This window comes from Biomphalaria glabrata, chromosome 1, assembly GCF_947242115.1.
Source record: "Biomphalaria glabrata chromosome 1, xgBioGlab47.1, whole genome shotgun sequence".
Lineage (NCBI taxonomy): Eukaryota > Metazoa > Mollusca > Gastropoda > Planorbidae > Biomphalaria > Biomphalaria glabrata.
In genome coordinates this window covers 65,046,510-65,066,535 of record NC_074711.1, presented here as the reverse complement: position 1 = coordinate 65,066,535, position 20,026 = coordinate 65,046,510, and the positions used below count along the sequence as shown (strand labels likewise).

The window sequence follows — 20,026 nt, the reverse complement described above, 5'->3', positions numbered from 1 at the left end:
GAGGTTAGAGGAGGGGGGGGGGGTTCCTAACTATTTTTTGACAGGGGATGAAGAAAAGAAAAAAGAGGATGTGTAGTTACTGGCAAAAATTAAACAATCTGCACACGAGGAGCAAACCAACAGGCGTAGGCAGGGTTGAATTCTAGTACAATAATAACATACATAAGTTAACAAAAGAAGCTGTACATTCATAGAGTTAATGAATTTATTTAAAATGAGATTATTGTAATAAATTATCTGACAACAAGCTGGTAATTTTAAAGAACAATATGAAATACCTGTAACAATGAATTTATCGAAAATTTGAGTCAATAAATTGTTAAAAATTTTTGAACGTTATTAGTTCCAAAAGTGATAAAGGTTTGAAGCGCAACACTACTAATACTATGGCACGCGTCTCAAATAGCCTCTAATAACCAGTCCATCTCCTGGCCTTCATGTGTGTGGTTCAGGTACTGCGGAACTGTTGTCACTTACTAAAAGATGGAGCAATAACGAGCAACTGGCACCTATAGGTCTACTAGTAAACTTTGGGCAGGAGGGGCTCGTTAGCCTTGGCTGGTTACCCACCAAGGAGAAGGAAAACTATTAATAGTGAGTAGTTGTAAAAGTGGTGTATTTTTATTAAAAAACTGCTTGCATAAGTGACTTAAAAAATTAGATTTTTCGCTTTCAGAAAAGAAAAAAAGAAGCCGTTGCAACAGAACTTTGAATGGTCTAAAATATTATGATGTCGGATTTTCACTATCTTTTCTAGTTTACGAGATCTAAACGGGACGGACGGACATTCCACACAAAACTAATAGTGTCTTTTCCCCTTTTGGGGGCCGCTAAAAAATTTTTGACGACATTTTATATAAAACTATTTTCTGATTGAAATGTTTAGTGCCTTGACTAGAACGTGGTTGTTAAATGTTTAATGACGACTAGCACATTTCTTCGTTTCGAGTCACTTCTTTTAAAGAATGACCGAAAATACCCAAGAGTTATCTCCCAGCCGCAGACGTATTATTAAGGGGAAATAACAGCTCTGTCGGGGGGAGATTAATTTTGGACCAGAGCAGCGTACCTCAAGCTGTCGAAGTCAGTTTAGGTCACTGTGGTCTCAATCAGATGTTTTGAACGTAATCCCAACAGAAGTCAATAGGGCGATCTGCTCTAGACCAAGAGCTCGCATCTCACAACGTCATTCTTCTGCCTCAAAGGCCGCAGGGGGATTGAAATTAACCCTCTTTGCCCTAGAAGGATTTTTTTTTTAATTTGATAGCATAGTTGGCTAGAAGTGGGAGCTTAAACTGGAGCTTTTGAAGCCGCAGTTAAAAGATCAGAACTTCATCATCAATCAAAGATACACTGTAAACACATTTTTTTACTCCAAAGCCATCATTTGGAAAAACACATATTTGAAAGCGTTTGATTCGATCGCAATAGTAAAACATTTAGGTGATCAAAATCTTTCAGATCTACGTAGGTACTAGCTTCTATAAAACCAGCACACTAAATGAATTCATTTCATGCATTAGTGTTGCCTATTGTCGTAGTAGAATCAGGAGACAGCAACAAATCGTGCTTTATGTATTGCCAGTGACTTCATTTCCGAAATCATTGCTTGCGAATGTATATTTCCGAAAGTTCGCAGACGTCATTTTGTAAATGTCACAGGTTTATTTCTTTGAAACTTAATCGTGCAAGTTTCATTTGAAGACATTGAGAAATAGAAAGAGAGGGGATTGAACAGATACTTCAGGGCATTACCTAAATGGCGAGTGCTTTGATACTGCTAGTTTGTATACAACGAACTAAAAAAAATCATTATTGTATTAAAAACATGTATAATATATTATTATTTTATTTTTTTAAATCCTTAATTATTTAAAGAAGAACATTTTTTAAAAAGTTCTAAGAATATACAAATAAACCTTTCATGACTACATTTGTAACATATGGAAACATAATAAAACATATTGTAACTTATAGAGATATATTGTTAGCTAGTCAATTAAGTAGGCAGGTCATGTGAATAATAAATAATAATGAAAGGTCTAGAATCTGTTTAGTTTATTTGAGTATTATTAGAAGAAGAAGCATTAATCAGTCTGAGTTTTCTGTTTCTACATGCTTATTTCAACATTGCCTCAAACTCTTTATAAGACAAGAATATTTGGGATATGATTTGGAAACATAAATAAATGTCTGTTATACAGAGTCACTAATGAATGCAAGCACGAGAATCTTGACAGTTACTAAAACTACTAACACAGGAACTCGTTTCAATGTTCACTACTGGATGAGAAACACGACCTCTCCTACCTCCATCTACAAATAAATGTGTCATTGTGCTGAGATCACAACACCCTAGTGAACAATGAAATCAAAGACTCCTGAGATCACAACACCCTAGTGAACAATGAAATCAAAGACTCCTGAGATCACAACACCCTAGTGAACAATGAAATCAAAGACTCCTGAGATCACAACACCCTAGTGAACAATGACTCCTGAGTCATGAACTTCTTCGGAAAAGGGATTTTGTTTTTTAATGTGTTAGAACAAAAAACAAGATTACAAAGAGAGTTTGTGTTACACAAACTCAGAGGCGGCCCCCGTCGAAGTCGGATCCCTGTCGGATCTGCATATTCGCAAATAATATTCAAGAGGTGATTTAATTTTGATGTAAAATGTTTTACACGTTTCGGATGTTCCTTCAGAGTTGAAGATAATTACTTCCTAGTCCAAACCTCCCGCAGGACGACGGGGGATGGGAGCGGGCAGGGTTTGAACCCTGGGCCATCCATAAATCTGAACGACAGTCCAGCGCGCAAACCGCACGACCAGGCAGCCATCCGATGGTCAAAAGTAATAATGTTTCAAAGATTCATTTGCCGTAAATTTAAATTTAAATTTAATAAAAAAATAGTAGATTAGTTTTAGTATATTAAAACATTACAATATTGATCAAAACGTTTGGAAATGAAAATCTACACTTTTTTTTTACACTTTAAGTTTAGAAATTGAAATTCTACATCTTAATCTAGTCTATTTTAGTCTAAACTAGATCTAGAAATTCTAGATCTAGACTCTAAAATAATTTTAATTAGAATATAAATCCAGATCTAGATATACTGTAATAAAAATCTAGATCTAGTTTAAAAAATCTAGATTAGATCTAAATCAAGATATCATTCCTTTTTTAAACGCGAGTCACATAACGAGGCTTAATAAACATTACTATACCGAGTTCTTTTTTCATTTCATTTGAAGAATTAATTCCATGTAACGTCAGAGGGAAAAAAAACACTACGTCACACGGCCTAGCTAGACTAAAAATCGCCTTCATCTATAAGAGCCATTTATCGAGTGTTCATATACTTTGGTGCACCGAGTGCGTTCTTTAAGCATTTCATTTAAAGAATTCATTCCATATGACGTCAAAGGAAAAAAAAAACACTACGTCACAAGGCCTAGCTAGACTAAAAATCACCTTTATCAACACGAGCCATTTCTCGAGTGTTCATAGACATTGGTGCACCGAGTGCGTTCTTTTAGCATTTCATTTAAAGAATTCATTCCATATGACGTCAAAGGAAAAAAAAACACTACGTCACAAGGCCTAGCTAGACTAAAAATCACCTTTATCAACACGAGCCATTTCTCGAGTGTTCATAGACATTGGTGCACCGAGTGCGTTCTTTTAGCATTTCATTTAAAGAATTCATTCCATGTGACGTCAAAGGAAAAAAAAACACTACGTCACACGGCTTAGTTAGACTAAAATATGTTTTCATTAATACAAGCAATTTTTTCGAGGGTTAATAGACATTGGTGCACCGAGTGCGTTCTTTTAACATTACATTTAAAGAGTCCATTCATATGACGTCAAAGAAAAAAAATTCCATTACCTCACAATAGGCTAGTACCGGTACCATAAAAAAAAAATGTCTTTATTTACACGAGATATTTAACGAGGGTTCATAGACATTGGTGCACTGAGTTCTAATAGATATTATTTAAAAAGGATCAAAGCCACATTGTTTTTGCGTTTTGTCTGTCAGTCGGTCTGTCCGTTATCTTGATATAAAAAAAACAACTAAAAGTTATTAAAAATTGATTAACCTTTATTTTACGTTTCAAAACATCGCAATAATTTTTAGGTATGAACACAATTGAAAAGTTTATATAATAGATTGTTCCGGATGTTTGTATAAATAGTAAAAGAAAAAGAGAATTTCAGATAAATGTAATACCGTTAATTAAATTTTTTGGATGGTCTCGTATAAAAATTAGATGTACTATAGCCACGTGGAGAGATTTTCTTACCTTACTTTGGTGTTTGGATTCTGTTTTCCTTAAAAATCGGAACATAATATTAACGATAATTAGATTTTTTAATGTTTTATGTAGAAAGTTAAATGTACTGTAAGAGAGTAGTGAGTTAAAATATTTTTCATAAAAATCCGTAAAAACATTATTTCGTAAATGAGAAGATTATTTGTTTATTAATTAGAAGAGGGAGTTCAAACAATTATTTGGCGTTAGTAGATTTTTAAATAAATTCGGAAATTTCTGGCGACGATTTGTAAGAAACAAAATCCGGAACTTTCTTTATCGATTACAAAACTTCTATGTTATGTTTTACAAGAAAATTAAATGTCTAAAAAGTAATTTTCAGTAATCAATTCTAGTAAATTACTTTTTTTAAAAGCCTTATGCGATTTCAAACAATCATTAGGCATAATTCATGTTTTATAAAACAATATCCGGAACATTTTTACACTTAATGAAATATAAGTCAGTATAGAGATTATGATTTAGCATTAATATGCTATTTACATAAAAAACGAAACAACATATTATTGATAATGTGTTTTTGCAACGTTTAAGCATGGAAATTGAATGTAATATAAGTTAGAAGAGCAAACAAACATTTGTTGGCGTTGATTAGTTTTGCACAAAAAAATCCGGAACAATCAATTTTAGATACTTAAAACTATTGAGATGTTATGGGAGGAACATTAAAGGGTAAATCAGATTTTCAATAGCTTTTAGAGTTCTAGTTTTTTAAATCTAATCGTGACGGACAGACCGACCAACAGACAAAACGCACAAAAATAAGCTTCTTTTATTCAGATGGGGGCACTAAACAAAAAATAAATAAAATCTGATTTTTAAAAAAAGTTTAAGGAATTGGTTTAGCACCTGATCATGTTGCGACGTTACGCTACTGCACGAAAATCGCTGCATAAAAAGTCCATTTAAAAAAATGTGCGTGATATTTACATACAAAGTGCATTATTAGCCTTTATAAACAAACAGAAATGTTTTCTTTTAATTTTAGCAGCTAGTTGACCAGAAAAAACGTCTTTAACTATTATTTGTATTTGTTGTAAGCATTTCCTGTACATTTTAAAAATATATTTGACTTAGTGATACTGAAAATACACAAAAATTGTCCATCTTTGTTAGCATATTGTAACATTGCCTCCCTTACATTTACGTAATTGTTTTAGAATTGGTGTATTTTTATGAAAAAATCGCTTGCATAATTAATTTTATAAATTAAACGGTTTGCTTTTAGAAAACCAAAAGTAGCCGTTGCACCTAAACTTTTCAAGCCGGATTTAATGATGAAATAATATTTTTCATATCTCTTCTAGTTTTCGAGATCTGAGTGTGACAGACGGACAGACGGACAGACGGACAGACGGACATTTTGCACAAACCTAATAGCGGCTTTTTCCCCTTACGGGGGCCGCTAAAAAAGAGTAAAGAAACTACGTATGCCTGACCAGACTTAGCCAAATATCTTAACACGACAATAGCACAAAAAACTACGTATGCCTGACCAGACTTAGACAAATATCTTAACACGACAATATGGCAATGTCCGTCCTGCATGGAACTGGACTGCTTGACCAAAGAGAACACAATAGTTCCTTTTTTTTTTTTTTTTGCTCCTTTACGGTACATTATCGTCAGTCTATGTTCGTTATGTTGTTTCAGAATATAAGAATCTTTAATGAATATATTTTTATTTCTAGTAGTCAGTTTTACATTTCTCTTTTATAAAGACTATTTGACATGCCATCATCATCTCACAGTTGAATGAAACCCTTCTGAATCTCAGTGCCATAAAAGCTAATTTGTTTTACTACTAAATAGCCCAAAATTTAAAAAAAAAAAAACATTTTATTTACAGTCTAAAGTGATTGTTTCAATAGGCCAATACTTTTGTTGTATTCCCCCTTCACACGGCATTGAACTCTTGAAATCCAGACATTTATGTAAGAGGCGAGACTTTGTTCTTCTTGTTTCTTGTATTTCCTATCATTCAAAAGATTTGCCCAGTTTTGCACAGGAATAGAATCTCTAACTTGCTCTCTGACGCTTGCGGTGACTAATGATACAAAATGAAGTCTTCGAGTGTAGTTTTTTTTTTTTTTTTTTTTTTCAGAAATAGTTCACATTGATTTTCAATCCTATCTCTAGAACCTCACGCAGAATCCCAAGGGTTAAAAAAATGAAGACATTATTTCGCAAGGGGAGACATGGACGAGTATAGAGATGTAGAAAAGAAATGGGAGAGTTCCAATAGAAAAGAAATGGAAGAGTTCCCTATCATCCAGAGTTGTTTCCCTTTCAGGACCTAGGAACGAGGCGGGAAAAAAATGTTGTAGTCGAGTTTGAATAAGAAGTATAACAGGGGGGGGGGGGACACGGTAGGGAAGGCACGGGAAGGGGGGGGGGGAGGGCGAGGAGTCCAGGGGCTTTTTGATTGAAAGGATGGAAGGTGATCTCAGCGAATCTAGGAACCACTTCATAAATAAATGAGCGTCTGTACATACGTAATATACAACATGACCGGGCGATCTGTGGGGGGAGATGGAAGCAAATATGAGACTCAACAGGAGAATCAACTGTGAGCCGACGATTCTCAAACAGAAAAAATTGCCGCTGACATTTTAGTACATGGAAAAAAAAGTGATATAAACTCTAGCAAAGTTGAGAATCGTTGACAAGGAATACGTTCGTGTTTTACATAAAGTGGTTAACCTGGGAGCACATCAAGACATCATTAGATCTCTTATGAAAGTTACTGGTTTGTATTTAAAACTTATGGTAGTAATAATAGACTTGTCACATTTATATTATTACTTAAAAACTGAGTTTTAGAAAATATGGATTAAAACAGGAGCAACATTTCAACAATAGATATATTCGATCCAATATTAGAATAAGAATGATTCTTTTAAAGTGCGTCTTTCATTCTCTTGCTGAAACTCTGATACCGTGGTATTTTGAATTCAAATTCCATCTCTAGATTTGCATTAAAATTGAAGCAGAGTTTTGAGCTCTAGCAACTCGTAATGTTATTTCACTTTGCTACTATGATCTAAAATGTGCTTATAAATAAAATTGTATAAAAGCTTAAATGTTTCTGAATATTTGTGGTATGTTTTCAATTGAATTAAAACTAGCCCGTTTTTATTTAAACTGATGAAGTAAATTTGGTTTTCATGCTTAAAGTAAAATAATTCCTAAAGTAACCCATTTTATAAAATATCTATGTTGCAACTACGTGGACTGTCCTATTCAGGGCCGGACTTAACCATTGTAGGGCCCAATGCGAAATGGATTTTGCGGAGCCCAGTTTGGGTAGGTATACGAATAAAAAGTGAAAATTAAGAGTTTTTTATTAGAAAATAAATTCGTATTTGCATTTTATTCATTCTTTACTACGCACAGAATTACTACACGAATTACTACACGAGCCTTGCGTGTAGCGAAGTCATACGGTAAAAAATATAAAATAATAAAATTCTGTTTCCTACATAGATCATACATAACAAGAATTACCAAATGTTTCTATCTGTCTACGAGAATTGTTGACCTCAAGTAATTCTTCATTAGTTTGAGGCGCGAGAAGCTTCTTTCACCAGATTCCACATTTACGTGATAATGCCGGGGATTTTTTATTGCGCATAGGATTGGCGTTTTCCATATTGAATGACACCCCAAAATGACAATTTTTGTGTCTATATATTTCAGATTTGTATGACTTTTCAAAAGATTTTAATAATTTCCGGAGATTTCCAAGACTTTTTTGTATATTTTGCAATTTCAGGAGATTTCCAGGAGCTCCTGGTAAATCACGAGGCCGCGGGAAATCTGTTATGAGTTATAAAATGGTTTAATTTAATAATTTACACCTAGAATTAGCGCGGGTCCTACGAAAGTGCTGGGCCCACTGCGGTCGCATAGGTTGCAGTGGCCTAGGGCCGGCACTGGTCATATTGTCATGCTATCGAGTTAAATATCGTCTTTGTGGTTGTTTTTTGTTTTAATTGATTTTATTTCAGTTTTAATGTAGAAACAGAGGCGGCCTTAGCAGAGCGCGGGGCCATGGGCGAGTGTCATATGCGGAACCTGTAGCATTGCAAATGATTCATACTTATTGAAACCTATTCAGATCCGATTGGATGTCATTTATTTACGAAATTAACGATGCCAATTGGTCGCCAACTGATACACGGTTTTATTGATGCTAAGGTGAACTGTAAAAAATGATAGTCTTAGGCCACAAGATGCTGTCCTTACCGAAACTGATCAGTATTTGAAAAAAAAATGTAATTTTAAGAGCTTGCATGGAAATTGGTATTATATAGATGCCGGGAAGGCTTCCAAAATTTAATGTAAAAGGTCCTAGTTAATGAGAATTGATCTGGATTGCGAAGCTGAAGGTGCCAAGGAAATCGCGGGGCCGCCTTCAATAGCGAGGCCTAGAACGGTTGCCCCACTTACCACTCCCTGAGGACGCTACTGTGTAGAACCCCAACGATTCCGCCTTCTTGTATAATGCAACTTGAAATCAAGGAACTAGAATTCAAAACACTTTAATCCATATAGCCAAAAAAAATAAGTTCACCAATCCAGATAGTAATATTAATAATAATAATAGAATGAATATAATTGTTAAGCCACTTCAATTAGAATCAACCAATGAAACGTCAACCTCGGTAGTCCGTTAAAGAATTCTAAAATAATATTTCCGACACTTTGTGAATGAACTAGTAACTTCGAGGCCAGAGTGTGACGTAACAAAGACCTTACCTAGCCAAGTTTTTACTAGATCGATTTAGAAATGGAAATTCCTTCATTCAATCGGATCCGTGGCGTCGGTAGACTTTTTTTTTCCTTTATTGTTTCATTTTTAAAATTGTTGTTGGCTACTTGCCTTTGTTCTAGCAGCACTGTGTTTCTGTGGCATGGACAGTACAACGAGAAATGTCTGTAGAGCGTGTTCATGTTTTGAGTTTGGAACATTCACAACATAGATATCTAGTATCAACAGCTTCTGCTGTCGACTGAATTTATAGTTTCACTTTAAAACATTGAGATTTAGATTTTATATCGAGACAGTTGAGGCCATGTTGCAGTGGCGTAGATAGGGTGGGGGAGGAAGGTGGAGAATTTGAGAAACCTCCCAGAGCAAGTGGAGGGGGCCTCAAATGAGTTTTATTTACATTAAAAATTAAATATTACGGGTCCCCAAACGATGGAAAATTCCTAGCTACGCCCCTGCCATGTTGTGCCCTTCACTTCACTCAAGGTTAAATACACATGACTAAAGACAACGTTATAAAAGAACGAGAAGTTAGTATGGACAAGCCTGCGGTAGTTTCAATGGGCATGACGGGTCAGTAGAACTACTGGGAAGTCTTTCAGCATATAAAGTCAATACATATTGTACTATGTTGGACATTTTGTTCTGACCGAAAAAATTACATATAAAAAAAAAGAGGGTGGGTCGGTCCTATACACACTTGCAAACAAATTCGTTGGGTGTGAGTGATCGCAATTATTTAATGTTTTTTTTTCGTATTGATGGAAAGGTGCACTGGGCTTTAGTCAAGGAGTCATGTGATCCACCACCAACAGATGTAATAAAAAACAACAACTCGTTGATGGCAGTTGTTCGGTCAAAGGGTCAAGACAACAACATTTTAGTAAAACACAAGTTTTTCGTTGCAGACCTCTAAAAGAAATATTTTCCTTCCGCCAAGTCTCTGGGGCTTTTCTCTCGACACATTATGTATACAACATTTTTGCAAATGTTAAGCTAAAAAATCTCACGAACTACAGCCCATCACTAGTAATGAGCTGAAAGTGACTACCCAGAGTACAATGCCGTGCACGTTGTTGTTTTTATGTATATTATATAAATTTGAATATTGTTATAAAAAAAACGTTTGCATAATAAATTTAAAAACAGAAGAACTCGCTATCAGAAGACCGAATTTCGTTAATGCACCAAAATTTAGCCAGCTACCTACTATAGTGAAAACAGATTTCCAATGGCTTTCTAGTTCTTTAGATCTAAACGTGACAGATCAAACAAAGTGACAACGTCTTTGTCTCTTATCAGGGAACCGTTTCAATATGTACGGAGTTTATTAAAAGTTAAAATTGATTTGTTTTTTTATGCCTCTGTTTTTCGTATTAAACGAAGTAGGAGACATTTGTCCTCACTGGATAAAGATACACATACTAAAATAGGCAAACATAAATGTCACTAAAATAAAAATGTTCTTAGTCTAGTCTTGATAGATCATTGACATGTTGTAGTTGGAGCCGCTTTTATATTTGCAATCACAAGATAGAAACGAAAAACCATATATATCTCTGAAAGTTGTATTTTCATTTACGGACCTGTCAATCAATGTAATGTCTTCCTGACCTAGATCTAGCTGGAGTAACTAAAGCAAACGAATAGTGTCCTGGAAATGAGTACAGACCATATCAGTGTTTAATAATAAAAAAAATTCGTTTGCTATTTTTTTGTGGTTTATCATCAAGCCTTTCTTTCCTTACAAACTAATTGTATTAGAGTTACGGGCAAGGTTAGAGTTCGGTGGAGTCGTTTTAAATTTTGTCCTAACAAGAATGTATTGATTTCTTCTCAATCCCAGATGCGTCCCGGCATTCACTGCATATTGTTAATAGTATACATAAACTATGATATTGTACAAATACCAGAGACAAAGAGAGTCCACATACTATTATATTATAGTTGGACTAATAAAGTAAGTGTCTGTAATTCAATGTCTTGAAAGCCATCCAGGAAATATTCTAAATGAACAGAACAAGGCAATAGGATCGTAGGTTGTTTGTCAATTATAAGACTCTTCATTAAATTACTTCCATCTGCTCCTTTAGCTGCCTTCAGGTTTCTTTAGATCTAGTTGTTTTAAGCGAATTGACATTCCTGTCTGCTGCTGATATGACTGTGCACACACTTCACATAATTGTATTTATTCATTTGTCTACTCAGTCAGACTCTGTGGGCTACTAGGAGACAACTTTCTGAGAATCATTCTGTCTTGTGGTTGGGGTGGAACGTGGAACAAACTAAGATCAAAGTTTGCGAATGCTAAAAAGCGAATACTACTTAGTCAATGCCAGTCAATAGTGAATGAAATCATGATTGTTTAAGTGACCAACTTTATTAGCGTTTCTCAAAATGTTTGGACACGGGGATCACAGATTAGCCAGGTAGATATAGGAGACAGCCAGTGTAACGTAACCAACTGTGATTTTCTTCTTCTTCAACTAGCCATTTTTTATATAGCTGCTGAGCTTTAAGCTCTTTTGCAGTCTGTTGCATTTCAGTTGTTTCTCTCTGTACACAAAGTGTTGGTTATGTTTGGGTTCTTGTGGTATTAAGGTCTGTCTGAGGGGAATTAAATTAAAGTATTCAAGGAGGGTATGGTGAACAGTATCGTAACACTTTGCACAGTGTCTCTAGAGAAGTGAGTGAGTGATTCTGTTAAGGTGAACATTTCCCTGTTTTTAGTTGAAAGAATGTAGATTGTTATTTGCGGAGAAGGAAATTTGTTGTTGACTGACGTTAACTTGTAGCACCAAACAGGAAACTGTCCGTCAATTTGTTGTTGACTGACGTTAACTTGTAGCACCAAACAGGAAACTGTCCGTCAATTTGTTGTTGACTGACGTTAACTTGTAGCACCAAACAGGAAACTGTCCGTCAATTTGTTGTTGACTGACGTTAACTTGTAGCACCAAACAGGAAACTGTCCGTCAATTTGTTGTTGACTGACGTTAACTTGTAGCACCAAACAGGAAACTGTCCGTCAATTTGTTGTTGACTGACGTTAACTTGTAGCACCAAACAGGAAACTGTCCGTCAATTTGTTGTTGACTGACGTTAACTTGTAGCACCAAACAGGAAACTGTCCGTCAATTTGTTGTTGACTGACGTTAACTTGTAGCACCAAACAGGAAACTGTCCGTCAATTTGTTGTTGACTGACGTTAACTTGTAGCACCAAACAGGAAACTGTCCGTCAATTTGTTGTTGACTGACGTTAACTTGTAGCACCAAACAGGAAACTGTCCGTCAATTTGTTGTTGACTGACGTTAACTTGTAGCACCAAACAGGAAACTGTCCGTCAATTTGTTGTTGACTGACGTTAACTTGTAGCACCAAACAGGAAACTGTCCGTCAATTTGTTGTTGACTGACGTTAACTTGTAGCACCAAACAGGAAACTGTCCGTCAATTTGTTGTTGACTGTCGTTAACTTGTAGCACCAAACAGGAAACTGTCCGTCAATTTGTTGTTGACTGACGTTAACTTGTAGCACCAAACAGGAAACTGTCCGTCAATTTGTTGTTGACTGACGTTAACTTGTAGCACCAAACAGGAAACTGTCCGTCAATGTTAGCCATTAATCATAAAGAAGTGTGACTCATCCTATGGGCTTCAGTAAGCGCAGACCAAGCTATTTATAGAGAAATGACCACGCAAAACAAACTGAACAGTATCAATTGTGTTATGGAGGGAGTAAGTGTGGGCTTCTAAGGGGACGTTGAGAAGAAATCAGCGATTGGTTGCTGGCTATGATGCAGGATGAATGACACTGTGGTAAACTGTCTTGGGTACGCCAGACGAGTTCAGGATGCCAGAGAGTAAAGACGTGTTTTTGTAGTTATCTAGATATTGTTCAAAATACCATTTTATATTATTAGTAAAGTCAGACTATAAAATTCTACTACATTTATTTCATTTCATCTCAAGCTAAATTTGTCTATATTGCAATAAAAAAAAATCTAGTATAGTTCAGAAAGAAGTTCTTCAAGGTAGTTCAAGTTTTTAAGTTTCATTTTGTTTCTGATCCCCAGGAATGGGTGGACGAGTTCCTGATGTGGGACCCGACACAATTTAACAATATCACCAAGTTACGTATACCATGTCACAAGATATGGCTGCCAGACATGGTGTTATATAACAAGTAAGAATCATACAGACTAGTTCTACATAAATCTTTTTCTTTAGAAAAGTGGATCGTATCATAATACAAATCTACATCTTTTGATTGAAACTTCAAAAATTCCCATTTCATTTCGCTATTTTTTATCTATTCCTAATATTAATTCAAACTTTCTTTATTTTGGTAAGCGGGAGGAGGGGGTTTTTAACATTGACAAATATTTGTAAGGAAAAGTAGTTTGACTGAATGGCTAATAACGCTAATCTCATGGGTTTCACTTTATTTTTCAATGGCAAATGTGATGACTACTAGCTATATAGAATTCAAGGTTTGATGCAAAGATTCCTAATGGTAACCAAATAGTTATAAAAAAAAGTTTTAAACTTTGCATACGATATAACAATTCGATTTAGGGCTTCTTGTTTGATTGTGAAAACATTAAAAGTGATGGCGTGCATTTAGTTTCACTGTCTAAAAATAAATTCATTTGATTTCTCAATGACATATAAACAAAGTTTTACATTGGAAATAATTCTTCAGTGCTGCTGAGTACACAGACGGATTAATGCCGGCTAATGCCATGGTGGAACCCAACGGAAACGTTTTCTGGCCAGTGCCCACAAAACTGCAGAGCTCCTGCAAAGTGGACGTGACCTATTTTCCGTTTGACAGCCAGGAGTGTTCGCTCAAGTTCGGGTCATGGACCTACGACGGATACCAGGTGGATATCACGAACAGGACATCAGAGGTAGACTGCGTAACAAGATACATACAATAGATACATCGTTTGTATACAAACACGTTTATTTCAATGATAACTTAATTAAAATTTTAAAACTAAAATGACATTCTTATGTCGTATCATTAAATACACCATTATGCACTGAATAGACTGTTAGAGTTGAACTTTCTTCATTAGTCAAATCAGTTGTTGTCTTTTTCATGATTTATATTTCACAAAAGTAGGCTTACAATGCTTTTGTTATATTTTATTTATATTGTACACTAAAATTATGCTCGTAAAAAAGTCATATATTTGAAATAAAATGCATGGGCGAAAGTTGTTTTTTTTTAAAACTTTATTTTAATAAAGAAAATAATGAGGCTAAAAATTAGAATCAGAGATGGGTATAGTTCGAATCCTTCTTCAATCACATCCACCTAAACGAAAAAAAAATAGTACACGCTTTTTCATTATCGTCACGACTTATTTTAAAGAGTAGTATTGTCTCCCAAATCAAATAAAATTTTCATTGAGTTTCATACTTTCAAATTCAATTCAACAAGTGATCCAGTGATAAACTAATTCACATAAAATATAAATCACTTTGTTTTTTTTACATACACATAATGTGACCTAATAACCGGGTCAGTCTCGTAGGCCTGGGCAATAGGCATAAAGTACCATCAATGTGAGAATGAGAATTAAATCATCTTAACATTAATACTTCTATTGATTTTACTTATTCTTTCTCTCCGTACGAAATACGAAAACAAACCTGATGACAGAACGAGTTCACTTCCTCCAAAAAGACGCGAAGTTAGCCCCTGAATGGCGAAGTTAACCCCTGAATGGGTCTCAAAATGTTTCCGTCTCGTGTCTCTACTCTCCAGGTAGATCTTAGCAACTACATAGTTAACGGTGAGTGGGAACTTCTGCGTGTCAAATGTGTTCGCAATGTTGTCAGGTACGCTTGCTGTGATGAGCCGTTCCCGGATGTGACGTTTTATATCAAGGTAAAGAACTTTTCAGATCAATATACTTTCTAGAATATTGTCATCTTAACATTTCTTTTTTTTTTAAATATTAATGCTTCTCAAGAAATTTTATTGCTAGAAATCAGGGATGCTCAACCTATTTCGGCTTAAAGGTCATAGAAATGTCCACCATGCTTGTCGTTGGCCTCACTATCGAAAACAAAAATGGTCGATTTGAATGGAGCCGGGGCTAAAATGTTTGTTATGAACTGTGGCCGGAAGTTTCTATCACTGGGGGCTTAGCCTCATGTACAGGGATGTGGCACCTAGTATTAGTTTGAGCATCATTGATATAAAACATAACATTTTTTACAATGGTCGTTGTATTGATTATTTAGAGAAACAAAAACTTTTCGTTATTAAAAAATTAAATAAAAGTTAGAAAAGCCCGCCAGGCAACTCATTAAAAACTAGGATGTGCTTCAATTTGTTGTCAATCTAAACAAAACAATAAGGAAATAAAACGAAACAAAAGATGGTATTTATTTTTTCAACTAGTTTTGCAGCTTTGGTTTCACACTTTTCAAAAGAACTATTTATTTTGAAGGTAAAAAAAAAGCTGATTAAATTTTAAAAAATAGATATCTAAAACAAACTATACATGCATCTGTACTAACAACATATTCGCCCGGTCGCCCTGCGAGAGGTATGGGCTAGAAAGCAGATTATCTGAAACATCCAAAACATGGCAACATTTTACAAAACATTAACCCCTATCATTTCTCTTTCTTTGACTCATTTATCTTCACCTTTCTCACCATCATTCATGTCTTTTCCACTCATTTATCTTCACCTTTCTCACCATCATTCATGTCTTTCCCACTCATTTATCTTCACCTTTCTCACCATCATTCATGTCTTTCCCACTCATTTATCTTCACCTTTCTCACCATCATTCATGTCTTTCCCACTCATTTATCTTCACCTTTCTCACCATCATTCATGTCTTTCCCACTCATTTATTACTTTCTCTTTTATGTTTTGACTAGACATATTATCCGCGGCCCGCGGGTCTTAATTTGCGTATCACTGTCGATATAGTCACTGAGAGTGTTTTGGAAACAATGAAACGAAATAATAATGCTATAAGAAAGCGATAGCGTGAATTTAAAAATAGTACGAATCGAACTATCAAAATAAGCGAATCGACCTAAATCCATTTTTAGCGGCCCCCGTAAGGGGAAAAAGCCGCTATTAGGTTTGTGCAAAATGTCCGTCTGTCCGTCTGTCCGTCTGTCCGTCTGTCCGTCTGTCCGTCTGTCCGTCTGTCACACTCAGATCTCGAAAACTAGAAGAGATATGAAAAATATTATTTCATCATTAAATCCGGCTTGAAAAGTTTAGGTGCAACGGCTACTTTTGGTTTTCTAAAAGCAAACCGTTTAATTTATAAAATTAATTATGCAAGCGATTTTTTCATAAAAATACACCAATTCTAAAACAATTACGTAAATGTAAGGGAGGCAATGTTACAATATGCTAACAAAGATGGACAATTTTTGTGTATTTTCAGTATCACTAAGTCAAATATATTTTTAAAATGTACAGAAAATGTTTACAACAAATACAAATAATAGTTAAAGACGTTTTTTCTGGTCAACTAGCTGCTAAAATTAAAAGAAAACATTTCTGTTTGTTTATAAAGGCTAATAATGCACTTTGTATGTAAATATCACGCACATTTTTTTAAATGGACTTTTTATGCAGCGATTTTCGTGCAGTAGCGTAACGTTGCAACATGATCAGGTGCTAAACCAATTCCTTAAACTTTTTTTAAAAATCAGATTTTATTTATTTTTTGTTTAGTGCCCCCATCCGAATAAAAGAAGCTTATTTTTGTGCGTTTTGTCTGTTGGTCGGTCTGTCCGTCACGATTAGATTTAAAAAACTAGAACTCTAAAAGCTATTGAAAATCTGATTTACCCTTTAATGTTCCTCCCATAACATCTCAATAGTTTTAAGTATCTAAAATTGATTGTTCCGGATTTTTTTGTGCAAAACTAATCAACGCCAACAAATGTTTGTTTGCTCTTCTAACTTATATTACATTCAATTTCCATGCTTAAACGTTGCAAAAACACATTATCAATAATATGTTGTTCCGTTTTTTATGTAAATAGCATATTAATGCTAAATCATAATCTCTATACTGACTTATATTTCATTAATTGTAAAAATGTTCCGGATATTGTTTTATAAAACATGAATTATGCCTAATGATTGTTTGAAATCGCATAAGGCTTTAAAAAAAAGTAATTTACTAGAATTGATTACTGAAAATTACTTTTTAGACATTTAATTTTCTTGTAAAACATAACATAGAAGTTTTGTAATCGATAAAGAAAGTTCCGGATTTTGTTTCTTACAAATCGTCGTCAGAAATTTCCGAATTTATTTAAAAATCTACTAACGCGAAATAATTGTTTGAACTCCCTCTTCTAATTAATAAACAAATAATCTTCTCATTTACGAAATAATGTTTTTACGGATTTTTATGAAAAATATTTTAACTCACTACTCTCTTACAGTACATTTAACTTTCTACCTAAAACATTAAAAAATCTAATTATCGTTAATATTATGTTCCGATTTTTAAGGAAAACAGAATCCAAACACCAAAGTAAGGTATGAAAATCTCTCCACGTGGCTGTAGTACATCTAATTTTTATACGAGACCATCCAAAAAATTTAATTAACGGTATTACATTTATCTGAAATTCTCTTTTTCTTTTACTATTTATACAAACATCCGGAACAATCTATTATATAAACTTTTCAATTGTGTTCATACCTAAAAATTATTGCGATGTTTTGAAACGTAAAATAAAGGTTAATCAATTTTTAATAACTTTTAGTTGTTTTTTTTTATATCAAGATAACGGACAGACCGACTGACAGACAAATCGCAAAAACAATGTGGCTTTGATCCTTTTTAAATAATATCTATTAGAACTCAGTGCACCAATGTCTATGAACCCTCGTTAAATATCTCGTGTAAATAAAGACATTTTTTTTATGGTACCGGTACTAGCCTATTGTGAGGAAATGGAATTTTTTTTCTTTGACGTCATATGAATGGACTCTTTAAATGTAATGTTAAAAGAACGCACTCGGTGCACCAATGTCTATTAACCCTCGAAAAAATTGCTTGTATTAATGAAAACATATTTTAGTCTAACTAAGCCGTGTGACGTAGTGTTTTTTTTTCCTTTGACGTCACATGGAATGAATTCTTTAAATGAAATGCTAAAAGAACGCACTCGGTGCACCAATGTCTATGAACACTCGAGAAATGGCTCGTGTTGATAAAGGTGATTTTTAGTCTAGCTAGGCCTTGTGACGTAGTGTTTTTTTTTCCTTTGACGTCATATGGAATGAATTCTTTAAATGAAATGCTAAAAGAACGCACTCGGTGCACCAATGTCTATGAACACTCGATAAAAGGCTCGTAATGATGAAGGCGATTTTTATTCTAGCTAGGCCGTGTGACGTAGTGTTTTTTTTTTCCTTTGACGTCATATGGAATGAATTCTTTAAATGAAATGCTTAAAGAACGCACTCGGTGCACCAAAGTCTATGAACACTCGATAAATGACTCTTATAGATGAAGGCGATTTTTAGTCTAGCTAGGCCGTGTGACGTAGTGTTTTTTTTTCCCTCTGACGTTATATGGAATTAATTCTTCAAATGAAATGAAAAAAGAACTCGGCATAGTAATGTTTATTAAGCCTCGTTATGTGACTCGCGTTTAAAAAAGGAATGATATCTTGATTTATATCTAATCTAGATTTTTTAAACTAGATCTAGATTTTTATTACAGTATATCTAGATCTGGATTTATATTCTAATTAAAATTATTTTAGAGTCTAGATCTAGAATTTCTAGATCTAGTTTAGACTAAAATAGACTAGATTAAGATGTAGAATTTCAATTTCTAAACTTAAAGTGTAAAAAAAAAAGTGTAGATTTTCATTTCCAAACGTTTTGATCAATATTGTAATGTTTTAATATACTAAAACTAATCTACTATTTTTTTTATTAAATTTAAATTTACGGCAAATGAATCTTTGAAACATTATTACTTTTGACCATCGGATGGCTGCCTGGTCGTGCGGTTTGCGCGCTGGACTGTCGTTTAGATTTATGGATGGCCCAGGGTTCAAACCCTGCCCGCTCCCATCCCCCGTCGTCCTGCGGGAGGTTTGGACTAGGAAGTAATTATCTTCAACTCTGAAGGAACATCCGAAACGTGTAAAACATTTTACATCAAAATTAAAACACCTCTTGAATATTATTTGCGAATATGCAGATCCGACAGGGATCCGACTTCGACGGGGGCCGCCTCTGAGTTTGTGTAACACAAACTCTCTTTGTAATCTTGTTTCAAATAAAAACATTTGCTTGTAGGTCTACATATATTTAGATCTAGATCTAGAGTCTAGATACTATTATAATGGATGTAGACCTACTATCACAAGAGTGAATTCAATGGCTCAAGAAGCTTATTAATTATTGTATGTTAGTATATGTGATATTCCCCATATAGAGCCTCATGTAGCCTGTCCAGTGATTGTGTGTTTACATAGCGGTGTGCACGACACATGAATTAAAATGCTTATTAAAATGCTTGTCAACATGGAAGCTATAGCGAACGAATGTATGAAAAATGCTTTAGAAACACAAAATTTGAGGGTTAATTTGATTAAAATATGAAATGAAAGGACTTTATTTTGTATGCTAATGCGTTAAATAGTGTCCTCACAAAAACAAAACTCATTTCTTGGCCTTCCACCCAGTGACACATCCTTCCACTTTGTCTATGAGCCAAACTTATCTCCCTAACTTTTAGATCTATATCCTCATCTTTTTTTTTTAAATCTTCTCAAATAAAAATAAAAAAAACTCACCTCCAAACACATTCATCATTTCTTGAAAAAAAAAAAGTAAATTTGGAGGATCAATAGCTCCCCATGCTCTTCC

The 20,026-nt window shown here is 34.5% G+C and overlaps 1 protein-coding gene across 1 annotated transcript in view; it reads left to right on the top strand.

Moving 5' to 3' along the window:
• Window positions 1-20,026, top strand: part of LOC106074216 (neuronal acetylcholine receptor subunit alpha-10-like) — a 99,448-nt gene that overhangs the window by 51,858 nt on the left and 27,564 nt on the right. The window contains exons 5-7 of the mRNA XM_056008320.1: window positions 13,200-13,309; window positions 13,829-14,036; window positions 14,903-15,025. Coding sequence (XP_055864295.1) covers window positions 13,200-13,309; window positions 13,829-14,036; window positions 14,903-15,025 — 441 coding nt within the window. The remainder of the gene's footprint in view (window positions 1-13,199; window positions 13,310-13,828; window positions 14,037-14,902; window positions 15,026-20,026) is intronic.